Source organism: Coptis chinensis, chromosome 6 (assembly GCF_015680905.1).
Source record: "Coptis chinensis isolate HL-2020 chromosome 6, ASM1568090v1, whole genome shotgun sequence".
Lineage (NCBI taxonomy): Eukaryota > Viridiplantae > Streptophyta > Magnoliopsida > Ranunculales > Ranunculaceae > Coptis > Coptis chinensis.
Window position 1 is genome coordinate 11547788 of NC_141461.1, and position 13130 is coordinate 11560917.

The 13130-nt window shown below is 37.5% G+C and overlaps 1 protein-coding gene and 1 pseudogene across 2 annotated transcripts; both read right to left on the reverse strand.

The window, feature by feature from the left end:
• Positions 1-6513: 6513 nt before the first annotated feature.
• LOC147491441 (uncharacterized) lies at positions 6514-8270 on the reverse strand. Its single transcript, XM_086565817.1, has one exon. The coding sequence runs from the start codon at positions 7424-7426 to the stop codon at positions 6704-6706; it is 723 nt and encodes a 240-aa protein (XP_086421943.1). The 5' UTR covers positions 7427-8270; the 3' UTR covers positions 6514-6703.
• A 1766-nt stretch (positions 8271-10036) lies between these two features.
• Positions 10037-12746, reverse strand: LOC147491442 (wall-associated receptor kinase 5 pseudogene; annotated as a pseudogene). The gene is made up of 3 exons (XR_015199416.1): positions 11933-12746; positions 11642-11809; positions 10037-11490 (listed from the first exon to the last, which is right to left on the reverse strand). The product of XR_015199416.1 is annotated as a wall-associated receptor kinase 5 pseudogene (transcript).
• Between the last annotated feature and the right edge of the window lie 384 nt (positions 12747-13130).

Below are 13130 nucleotides of genomic sequence, written 5' to 3' on the forward strand. Positions count from 1 at the left end.
AGTATCCATAATCAACATCTCTGCCTGACCATACTCTCTCTGGATAATCACTATTCATAGTCTTTAATTTGACGGCGATAGGTTGATTATATGCACGGCGGTACGCATTGCTTCTACCAAGTAACTTCTAGGTAACTTAGAGTGAGACAACATGCACTCATCCTCTCTACAATGGTACGATTAATCCTCTCGGATATACCATTTTGTTCCGGTGTCTTGGGAATGGTCTTCTCATGACGAATCTCATGACTCTTGCAATACTCTTCAAATGGCCCTATGTACTCACCCCTATTATCTGAGCGAATACACTTTAAAAGCTTCCCTATCTCTCTTTCCACCATGCTATGGAAAATTTTGAACACGCCAAGTATTTCATCCTTGGTCTTTAAACTATATGTCCATATCTTTTTTGACGCATCATCAATGAAAGTCAAGATATACAAAGCTCCCCTGTGGGACTTTACTTTCATAGGACCACATAAGTTAGTGTGAACTAGCTCAAGGACATTGTCCTTTCTGTGAGACAAGAATTTTTGGAAAGACACCCTGTGTTGCTTTCCTACCAAATAGTGAGTGTATCTATATAATTGCATACCTTTGATGTTTGACAAGGCCTTTTGCTTGGCAAAAACTTCCATGTTTTTTTCTCCCATATGGCACAATCTCTTATGCCATAGTTTGAAGGAAGCTTCTTCTGCCGCATTTACTTCTTCTTTACACAGATTAGCCTGTGTTTTATAAAGAGAGCAAGTTTTCTTCGTTTTGGATGCTATAATGGAACCTCTGCTCAGTTTCCATACCCCGTTACCAAACAAGTTTAGAAAGCCATCATCATCTAACTTCTCAGCGGAAATTAGGCTTAGCCGAATGTCAGGGACATGTCTTACATCCTTGAGTGTCAAGGTGTAGCCGACATTGGTTTCTACATGAACATCACCAATGCCTATAATCTTTGAGACTCCACTGTTACCCATCTTTACCTCACCAAATTCACCACAGTTGTGGGTAGTGAAGAATCCCCTGTGCGGTGTGACATGAAAGGGTGCTCTTGTATCTATCACCCACACCCACTCTATATCCTGGCATGAGGTACTAAGACAGCATACACCACATTCTGACACAATTCCCACTAGACCATCGTCGACTAGTGCGGTAGTATCTCTGCCTATGTTTTCGTTCCTCTTTACCATGTCTTTATGTACACAGTTATTCTTTTCATCCATCTTCAGTGTTCTGCACTCATACCTGAAGTAACCCTTGGTGGCACAATAGTAGCATTGTCTCTCTGCCTTAGGAGTTCTAGCTTCACCCATATATTTGCTTATGTCATCACCTCTAGAATGAGATGGTTTTCTACTTTACCTCTCCCCCGCTTCTCTGTGACAAATATCTCTGAGTGAGAGGAGCTACTTTGTGTTCTTGTCTCCTCATTCAACAATGCCCCGGTAGCCATCTCCATGGAAATAACTCCATCCTTAGCGGCTCCGTTAAGAGAAACTGTTAAAGTCTCCCAACTGTCAGGTAGAGAGTTTAATAGTAACAAAGCCTCAACTTCGTCACCCATATCAATCTTCATCAAGTGCAACTGATTTATGGTATTCTGTACTTCAGTAAGATGCTTAGACATTGAAAAACCTTCTTTGTACTTCGTGTTGGCAAAATTCTTAATGAGCAGCACTTTGTTTCCGGCCGACTTCCTCTCATAGAGGTCTTCGAGTTTCTTCCACAAGCCAAAAGCAGTAATGTCACACCTCGAATTTCGACAAAATCGGAAAAACAATATTTGTTCCCGACTCTTCGATTTTCGAGGTGTGATGCACTCTCCACTTCCAAAAACCCATCATTTATTTAATTATTCTAATAATTTGAAACCAATAAAATTTTTAAATAAACAAAAATCCTCTTCATTACCAAAAATTCACAAATATGTTTAAGTTACAAATTTCCTTTCAACAACTCTTTAATTATAATTACAACTGAAAATACAAAACAACATCTCAAGTGAAAATCTATTGCACCTCAAGGGAAAACAAAACATATCCTGAAATTAGACACTAGCGGCGCAAACCACAAGCAGCAACCAACCTTCTTCAACACTAATCCTGTCAAGACTTATCAACTAGATTCATTTTATGAACACACCCGATAAGCAAACATGCAAATCGGGTCAGCATTATAAACAATGCTGGTATGAGTAGTCCTAAAATACAAATCAAACATGCAAATCATACTTGTAGTCCTAATATATATATATATATATATATATATACACAATCCATAAGGCAGTTAGTTCCTCTACCGAGGTGCCTTAACTTCCAACGACTAATACAACATTCTTAAATACATTAATTAAGACAGGTAGTTCCTCCACTGAGGTGCATTAGCTTCCAATCCGTACTAGTAGATTAATTGCATCCAATAATAAAATAACAAAACTAAAACTTACTTTATACTTACGATGGTGTAAGCCTAATCACAGAGTGGGTCACACCTACATAGATAATCAATTCAACCCACCCTTCTGCAAAGCCATTGTGAATGCAACATAAATTACAATAAATCATTTATTATAGATTTAACGTACACTTTGATATATCATCACAATTATTGTTTAGAGTTTCTTTAAGTGTCTCTAGAATCACGTCGTCTCTATATTTTACCTAGTTTCCCTGGCTACCACAATCGCTACCCAACGCCGAACATGTACATCCACATGTCTCCCCTCACATACTGGACCACTCCATGGGTAATTACCTTAAGCGAGATATTGCATACTAGGTAACCCTCACACGAAAGCCATTATGTGAGTTATTCGGCATAAAAAAATAACGTGCATCTCGTTCTAAAGTTTGCGAACGAAATAACAAAGTCACTATTTGGCTACGCCAGAAGGGCCATTTAGATTCACTGAAACACCAGAAGGGCTAATCAAATCACATACGCCCTTCACATGGGCCAGTCACATGAGTTGTGGTAGCTAGGTTCTAGGATTTTTGTTACGTAATTTATTCAGGTATCATACGTATATATCTCATAACAACTTTCATTCTTTCACGTGCCAAATAAATTATTGCACTAAGCCACAATCCCGTGGGAAATATCCACAAATATTATACTACCTCATAGTATAGCATCTCACAGATATAATGATGGAGCGTTTACATTTATTTCTCAAAGATATTGCATTTAATAGATATCCTAACATATGATATCATTTAACAAAACAACAATTTTCTCATACCACATAATGTCACAATTGCTCCAAACTTACCGCATAACGTTTTTATAGCGTTTTAGGAATATTATGTCTCTTACAATTTCAATCTCGTCACGTGTCAAAAATTACATAATATCAACGTCAAATCTTTCTTAGATAATGACAAACCAGTTTATACAGGCTTCCACAACATTCTACCATAGGATTAGTCGATAAATTTTAATATATAAAAAAGTCAACAAAGTCAACGGTCAATAGTCAAAGGGTTGACTGGTCAACAGGTTAAACCCAACAATCAACAGTCCTAAACGGGTCCTGACGCAACTCGTATGTAAAACACTTCAACCCATGGTCCTAATCCAACTAAACAAACAAAGCCCCAAAACCAAGGCCTAAAAGTCTAAACAACTAAAGACTCAAACTGACCCATCTTAAGTCATATGGACCGGCCCAAAACCAAAAATTGAATTGGCCCAAAGAAACCACTAATTAATTTTGGCCCAAACAAACAATAAATAGAAACTGTCCCAAAACCAAACTAACTTAGTTTCGGCCCAAGGAAAACAAACCCATTGGCTTCGGCCCAAGCCCAAGCCCAACCAAACTAACAGGTCGTCTTCCTCCCTCACCAGTAGCTCTCCTCCACCATGTTCCAGCCACCACCACCTCTCCTTTTCCTCCCATTTCCACCCAGCGGTTTTGGTCCTGGTGCAAAATCCTATAACTTTAATTAACACACAATTCAATTTTCTTAACTATCGAGATCACTCCCCAACAGATCTCGACCGCCATTAATGCCCTTTCCAAGCTTTTTCCAAGCTTCAACAGCACCCCCCTCCAGCACTAAATCAACCAAAACAATCTATATGCCAATTCAAATAAGTCAAATAATTTACAGACGATTCTTTCTGTTGGGCTTTAACCGCCATTACCAGCCCATAAAGCTTCCACAGCCCCTATTCGACATTACTCCAACACCCCCACTACAACCAACCATAACCCAACAAAAACCACAAGATTATACAGGTTCAAAGAAAAATATACCAATACAACAATAGTATCGCAGTTCGAAATAGTATACGGACACAGGACGATGTTTGGGGTTCGCGCATCCATTAACAACCACTTAAGAGTTTGAGTTTCAACAGTCCTACAATTTAACTAGTTTTAAAAATAACGCGAAGAATAATAATAGAAGAGAATGAGCGGAAATATTGTACTACAATAAAGTTATCTCTGTATAGACGTGAAATAGAAAACTAACCTACTCACCTCTCGTATCGCCGAAAAAGAGTATATAGAAAAATTATGCAAGAAAACCAATCCCAAGCTAGCTAGAAGACGCACGAATCCGCCCCTTCTCTTTCTTCTTTGTTTTAGGTTGTTGAGTTTTTGTTTTAAGAAAAACCTTATTTTTTCTTTCCAGAGACCTTTCTAAATAATATTACATACCATATATCCATATATTATGTTTAACTTTTTTAGAAACTTCATATTTTACCAACTATCTCTATTCCTAATATAGAATATTATTTTCTATTAAAAGTACTCTATTTATTACCGACCTTATATTAATATATATTTTGAAAACTTTCCAAATAATTAAAAATCTCTACACAATATTCAAAATTCAAAATACTTGTTTTCACTCTTTTCTTTTTCTATAAAAAAAGTCAAACCCATATTTACTAGCCCGTTGACCAAGAAATAAATATCAAATTCCGAAATACTAAATATTGTTACGAAATAATGTAAAAATAATTTGGGGTCTTACAAGTAGTCTCTTGGGATATATGGTGAAAGACACTGTCGTCAATCCACTGTCGAATGTACCCTATTGCTTTTCTATAAAGCTTGCTCCACTCAGACGCAGTAATCGTTTTCGGTTTTTCTCCCCCATTCTCAATGGGTTGTGTCAAGTCCTTGCAATATAACAAGTCTTCCATCTTGGCCTTCCAAATAGTGTAGTTCAATTCGCTCTATTTAGACTAATCATGCGAGTGTCACTGAATGGTCTATCTCTACAAATTATTTAAACTCAAATCTTCTCTCAGGAATTTTGTAAAACACCTTCCGAGCAAAATTCGGATAACACTTTAGGTTAATTTAACCTAGCTCTGATACCACTTGTTGGGGAATAACGATACCAATCGATCCCCACTACACAGATAACTTGTAATATGAACACACTATTACTCCAGACAAATTATAAATATCCACTACAACCAACATAACATGCTCAACTCTCTAAACAACTATCAACAACAAATAATAATGCAAAGAAAAGTAAAGCATACCACAATACAAATATGCACCGCGGTTCGGCCAATGATACCTACTTCCACAAAACCTAATCTTTTTATAACGTGGGAAGGAAGATTGCAATCACTCCTCTCAAGTCTCTCCACCTTACTAGATCACTTCTCTCTCCTTACAAGTTTTTCTCTTTGCAAGGGTTTTCTCTCAATTTTGATAGCTCTCAAAATTGGGTTTCTATTTAAGACTTCTTGTGTTAGGTTTTCCAAAACCTTGTTTTTTATTTATATACTGCCCTTTCAAATTCGCAGTTACTGTAGCGAAGTAAAAACTGCAAATATAGGCATGGGCTAGCCATCGGCGCTCAGAAGGCCAATTTCGAAGACGCCCTCAAGTGCTTGTTAAGTGACTTCCGATAATAACAAAGCGGGCGCTACTTTACTAGACCAAATCGAACGCAGCACGCTCGGACCTCTTCACACTGAAACGGGCCGATTTCTCTCCTCTTCTTCCTCATCGTCATGTGAGGGATAACTCCAACACCCCCACCCCCCAAACACAGGTTGACCGTTAACTTTGAGGTCAAGCTATTGAAAATGACATTAGCATTGCCCTCACCTACATAAAATTGAGTCTCCAGCTACCCTGAGAATATCCTCATAGGGATGAGGATCCGCAAACCGTTGGATGTGTGATCCAATGGTCTGAAAATAAAAAAACAAAAAGGATGAGAGAGAAAAATGAGAGAATGTTGTATTTCTAAACCGTTGGATCACACATCCAGCTGTCGCTGACCTCATCCATATGAGGACATCCTCGGGGTGGACAACCTCTAAAATTGAACGTTTGCTTCTTGAAAATGGTGGGGGAAGTTGTGTCATTTTCAATAGTTTGACCCCAAATTAAAAGTCAACCCAAGTTGACCGTGTGTTCAATTTGGGGTGAAGACCCTAATTTCCCCCGGGAGTAATACTAGTGAACCGATTATTCATTTATCTGCATATATGGTTATACTAACCTGTTTGAAGTACTCTCTTATATCTTGAAATGAATTTTTGTGATATAGAACTTGAGTCTAGTGTATACATGATAAGCGAAATATCCTTACAAATCCACACAAATGTATGTATACATATGTTAACAGATTGCTTAATAAATTATTATATGGTAAGGTTGCGACAGAAGACACAATCATTAGTAATGCCATACTATATATCCCTTCCTTCCCCTTTACTTGGGCATGAGACCTCCAACTACAGCTGCTATTATAGCTGATGGATCACCAAGAATGGCCGACACTATAGCACTAACTGCACCGCTTGCCATCTGCGAGTACTTTTTCACCTTGGCCTCTCTTCCTTTAGGATGTTTCTGCATGGTGCCCTTAAGGCGAGGAATTTTTGTCTGTATCTCTCTAACTTTATTATTGTCCACATTAAGATGCATAGCTTGCCAACTCTCCACAAGCAACTGTTTAACACAAGATACATGAAGATTATAGTTCTTGCAGTCAGACCTGTAAGACCATCCAGATCCTTGACCTCCACAACGATGACAAAGACTTGAGAGCTTGAGGTAAAGGTAAAGATTATGTTCACCATCATCCAAAATATGTGGGAGATTAGCACAACATGGGTGGAGATCAAAACCACACCTGTTACAATGGTACACAAAGCCTAAAATATCATCTCTACATGCATCACATATCCTCATTACCTGTCCAGGGGGATGATGGTAGAATCTGAATTCACATTTTTTGTAGAATGGATGAGTGATGGTAGGAGGTGCCATGGCACATGCTTTGTGTAGATCGAATTCACACTGTGTGCATTTGTACTTGAGGCCAATGCCAGCTTCCTTACACCCGTCGCAATTGAATGGGACTTCGGTGTATTCAAGCCTAAGTTTGTGGTTTGGGTGGGCAGGGTGACAAATTTCTTTGTCAATCTTCATGAATTTTCTTGGTAGTTTCTGTTCTCCCCTTAGTTTCTGCGAGAGAAGAAGAGGTTGGTTTCTTTATATTCAATGGATTTGGCTTTGAATACCTGAAAAAGGACTGACCTACTATTCTGCTAAGCATATTACTTGGCTTAAATGTTACAGAAGGAATAAGTTGACTGGCTGTGATTGAGGATTACACGAGAACAGAGAGTGCTAAGTGATGGATTAACAAAGGAATTGGTGGAATCTTATGCTAAAGAAGGTATGATTGGTTTCCCTTTTAGCTTAGTTGATGAGATAACCCTTTAAGATGACTAACACTGACTGTTGGTTTTGGATTAATTAAGAGGCCGGCAAGGATTTGGGTGATGGATCAAGACTGATTTTGGTGGAATATAATGCTAAAGAAGTGATGGTTAGTTGTTTTTTCTTTTGTACTAGTTACAAATTACAATAACCCAAATATGCATAATCTGCTATGGATATTAACTATGCGTTCTTTGATTTACAAGAATCTGAGTTGCTGTTTTCTGCAGTATTCTATTAGTTTCTCCCAAGGGATCACATTTGGAGTTAAGGATAGTTTGTTGAATTGTTTCCTAATACTTCATTGTGTAGCTCAACTTCGATCACTTACACAACACGTTGACCTATCTAAAAGAAGACTAACCAAAGTATCGTGGACAGTGTAGCACATCTGATCAACCTGATGACGGCACATACAGCAAGTCAGCGACTAACTAGAGGTTGGCAATGCAATTCTCAATAAGTTGTTAGTTATTCTCTTTATTCCTTTGGCTTTACTTAATTTCTCTCGGAAGGCATGCATGAACCAACAAAAGCTGTAAAAGTAGTCTCAGGCACCCTACTTACCTAATAGAGAGACTCAAGTGTTACATTTTTTCAAATTTGAAAGAGACTTATTAACATAAAAGTTAAAGAAAGGTTCCTGCAGTCCTGCACTATCTGGAGGTTCCTTCAACATTTTACTAGGGAAAGAAAAGAGTGTCAAACCTCCAATGCTTAGTCCAGGTGCAATGAAGCACAAGAAACAATATACTGGCTTTAAAATATTATTGTTGCGTCTTCAAATTGTTTTAGCATTGGAAGTTCATTTTGCGTAAGGTTAGTTAGGCATCCAATGAAAGGAATATGTTGCAAGGAATCACCTATAATGGAACCATACTGATAATCACAAAGGTACGAACACCAAAATAGTACGGTTTTGGTTCTCCCGCAGGGGAAAACTAAAGATAATATCTCCATGAAACTTTTAAGACTTTATTTTACTTCCTTTTCAAAGAAAAGAACACAATTACCTTTCCCTTTTCTTTTTTTGATAACCTACCTTTCCCTTTTCTAATGGAAAGTATAAAATGACCAATATATGGATCCTGATGTAGCTTTGCCACCAAAACAGCCCAAATTGAAACACTAAAAATAAACCAATTATGGCTGTTATAAGTTGTAGTCAGGGGAGGCCTGCTACATTAGTGCTTTAAGAGCCAAATCATACAAATGCAACTCTGGAAAGCACTGTGTAAGAATTTTGTGGTATATTTTTTGCAAATCCACCAGAAACCACAAATTTAGAAGTGTTCAATAGTATTGAGTAATGCTTCTAAAAGTTGGTTCAATGCACTAGGATCAAGACAATAGTGACTATCAGTCGGTCTTTCTTTGAAAATTCTCTTCCGAAGTTACATAGCTTAAATGAGGAAGCTGTGGTCTCTCTCTTTTCTTATTCTTCTTTTCCTTTTGATTTCTTGAAAGGATCTAAAGAAATGTCTACTATTTAAGAGATCTTTCATAATAATGAAGCATCTGATTCCAGTGCACAACGGCATAGATATGAAACAAGGCTGCAAAAATTCTCATGTTTTCTACCATCAATACTCTTTTTCTTTGTTCTATATCAATAGCCAACAGAACATACCTTCACGAGAGATTCTAGTACAAACTACCATACAGAACAACTCATCAGAAAATAAAATGGAAACCTCTAGTAGTAATCGCGCAAAAAAATAATTTAAAACAAGATATTTTCCAATTAGTAGTACATTTCCGTGTTAAATCCTCATGATAGAAAACTTTCGTTTGAAACACTAAGAATATTCGTCTTTGCTTCTTTAGGTTGATGCAATACAGTGATATTAATACGATATTATCTTCCCAAAGATCATGTAATAAAAACCAAATTAGGAATTATAAAGATGCAAATCTAAATTTCAAGTCAGCGATTATGAGTTGAAACATGTGCTCCAATGATTGAAAGGGAGTATCTGATTCATCCTAGATTCCTAGTGGAAAACCTGGTTCCCCTAGTGATTAAAATAAGGCTGCCAAATTGTGATATAAAAAAAATATTCTCTAAAGAAAAAAAGAGAGGAGGCATATTATGAACAGAAAAAGGACCAACTGATGAAGCTACCGTTTTGGTTTTAAAAGGGCCGTAATAGAATCTGTCTACAGGTTTGTCAATCCCTAACAGAGCTATATCTGATTGTAAACTTTGTATTTGGTTAAGTCAGGCGCCAATACCCTGCATTACCAATCTTGGACATAAATTGCCTTTGCTTCGAACATCATGAAATGGCGAAGAATATTCTTACCCTTAAACCAAGCTAGCCCAACTTAGCATAAACTTATTCGTTTCAGAAACTAAATCCATAAAAGCTTTTGGTTTAACTCTCAATCAATTATTTAACCAAGCAGGTTTAATGAAAGTTCTAAAAATACAGATTCAGTTCAACCACCATTTCCCAACTTTCCCCTGATCATTTCTTGTGAGCAGAATTTTTTTGTCAACAGTGTGTGATAGCAATCATAGTTTTTTTTAAAAAAAATCTATACATAGGCTAATAACAAACTAGAACTTAGTGACGATTAGCTAAATAAAAAGCTATACGCTAATATCTAATAGTCTTACTTTGCGATATCTGAAGTTATGGTCAAGTCTTCCCTAAAACTTTCATCAGCTTCATATAGACTTAGTGTGTCATACTCCTCCTCCTCCTCTCGGATGTGATTTTGCTTTCCAGAACCAGCTATTAAAGCAAGCTCTTGAGCCACCTCCTTCATTGTCGGTCTCTTATCACCTCTCAAAAGCAGACACTTCCTTGCCAATTCGGAGACTGCTCGTAGATCATTTATACTCCCTTCTCTAAATACATTGTTGTCTAAAAATTCATTTAGATCTTTAGTCTTCATTGAATATAAGAAATACATAGCTAGGTTTCTTTCTTCTTGTGATCGCTCAAACGAAACAGGCTTTTGTCCTGTTAGGAGCTCAACAAGAACTACTCCGAAGCTATAGACATCGCTCTTCTCAGTTAACTGGCTAGTCTGGAAGTACTCCGGATCAAGGTAGCCTAAAGTCCCCTGCACCAATGTGGGTATCTGCGTTTCATTCAAAGGAACAAGCCTTGAAATACCAAAGTCAGCAACCTTCGCAGTGTAATGCTCGTCTAAGAGAATATTTGAAGACTTGACATCTCTATGGAAAATGGGCATTGATGCAGCTGAGTGAAGATATGAGAGAGCTTCCGCTGTTTCTACTGCAATTCTTAAACGATCAGACCATGATATTGGAGTGCCAAAAAATTTGTTGTGAATGTGCTCGTGAAGAGTTCCATTCGAGATGAACTCATAAACCAACGTCGGTACTTCAGTCTCAAGACAGCATCCTAAAAGTTTCACAACATATCGATGATTTATTTGTGTTAAGATGATAAATTCATTTATGAACTGATTAATTTGGCTCTGATCCATGACTTTGGATCTCTTAATTGCGACAACAGAACCATCATCCAAAACTCCTTTATAAACTGTGCCATAACCACCAGTCCCAATAATCCTACTACGACTGTAATTCTGAGTAGCTAGTTTGAGTTCTTCCAAGGAAAATATTCTAGCAGAACCAGTCCCACTTTCACGAGAAGAAACTTGTTGTTTCAAAAGAATACCTCCATTTTGCCGAAAGTATTGTTCCTTTAGCTTAATGAGTGTCCTTTTCTTGAGTGCTGAGTAAAATAACAAACCCCATAACAGAACTATTCCGAAACCCAAGCCAGTCCCTGTGAAGGTGCATATAACATCACACAAAAAATACTGATTACTGACTTGTAGTTGTACTATGTTTCATTCAAGGGATTCTGTAATCACATTGTTTGGTAATTCTAATCTAAAGATATTTAAAAGGTAACATAAGCTGAGGCTGTGACATACCAAGAACAGCTTCTATAACTAGGTATATACTTTTGCAACCAGACCCATGTGCTAATCCATCTCCAGTACTCCCAAATGGGCAAATGCATCTATACCCAGGAGCTTTGTTCACACAACGAGCAGCATGAACACAAGCGTTATGTTCCAAATCTCGGCACTCATCTATATCTGTAACAAACACAAATCAGCACTCAGTACTAAAAATATTTCAGTAAACAATTAAAGTTCACCTTTTAACATCCCTACAGCACTATAGAAAACAACAGAAGACAGGTTAAGAAGTCATTCTACCTTGACAACCTTTAGAATCTCTCATATACGGATTTCCCGTATATCCATCAGCACAAATGCAGAGATATCCAGTCCCTCTTAGTGAGTCGATGCAAACACTATTTTCACCACATAGATTACTATTTATACTTGAACAACTAATGTTACCTATACTCCAATCCAATGTCATAGAAATATCTGTTGTCCTATAAAAATCCCTTAAATAATGTTCCACGAAAATAAAACCCCCTTTCTCAACAACAAAAGCATAGCTACAATTATTAAACCCAGAAACATTCTTAAAACCGAACATATTACTAGTCCCCAGACCAAGATATTTCTTCCCTTTTGGAATAGCTGATTCACAACAACCAGCCCCAGAACAAGTACCATTTGCAACGCTATTCTGCGCAGCACAAAGTGAAACACACCCACTTGTAAAAGACTTGTCATCAGTGATCACTGCTACCATATCACACCCAATTGCGGTAAAAGTATTCGATATATCAGATATTGTAAAAGGACTATTTTCTGGCAATGTGATATGAGTGGCATTTTGAGTACCTTGTAAACATTCTCTAGCAATATAAGGTGTTGAATTTATTCTCAATTCTCCATTCGTAATGCTTAGAACTTGATGTTGCGTTCCGTAGACGTATGGGGTTGGTTGTCGCGATTGTTTGCAAAAAATTCTATAGCCTGCCGAAAGAGAACAGTGCTCGGCAAGGCCGAAAGGGAAGGGGATTTCAATGGAACCACATTTTTGTGGACAGCCATTTATGGAGTCGGCATAGATTTGGGTCACAAAGTGCAAAAGCAATAGAGTTAATCTCATTTTCTCTTTTACTTTTTTTTTCCTTTCTTCTTGAAATGAAATATTATTCTAGATTTGTTCAAGTGAATTCACAGTTTGTAAGAACGAAGAAGCGCCAAAAAAATTTGAAGATTTGAGTGTGTAACTGCCTAAAGTTAACGGTTACCCACACGTCCCCTTATTTATTGGGCCCAAGTGGCTGATGGAAGCCCGATCTTTACGAATAGTGGGCCTCCAAAAGTGCATTTCATTGGATGGGTCAACAGCCCATTTCAGCAGTTTTGGGCTTTCCTTATAGGACTAATCTAAGCCCTTGATTGTTTTTTTATTGGATAGAAGTCGGTGCAGAAGTCTGTCTGTTTCTAATGGTGTAATAAACGTGTTGGAATTTGATGTATCATTTGC

Bases quoted from the DNA above. Each gene is read 5' to 3' on its own strand.
- LOC147491441 (XM_086565817.1), bottom strand. From the start codon at position 7,426: ATGAAGATTGACAAAGAAATTTGTCACCCTGCCCACCCAAACCACAAA.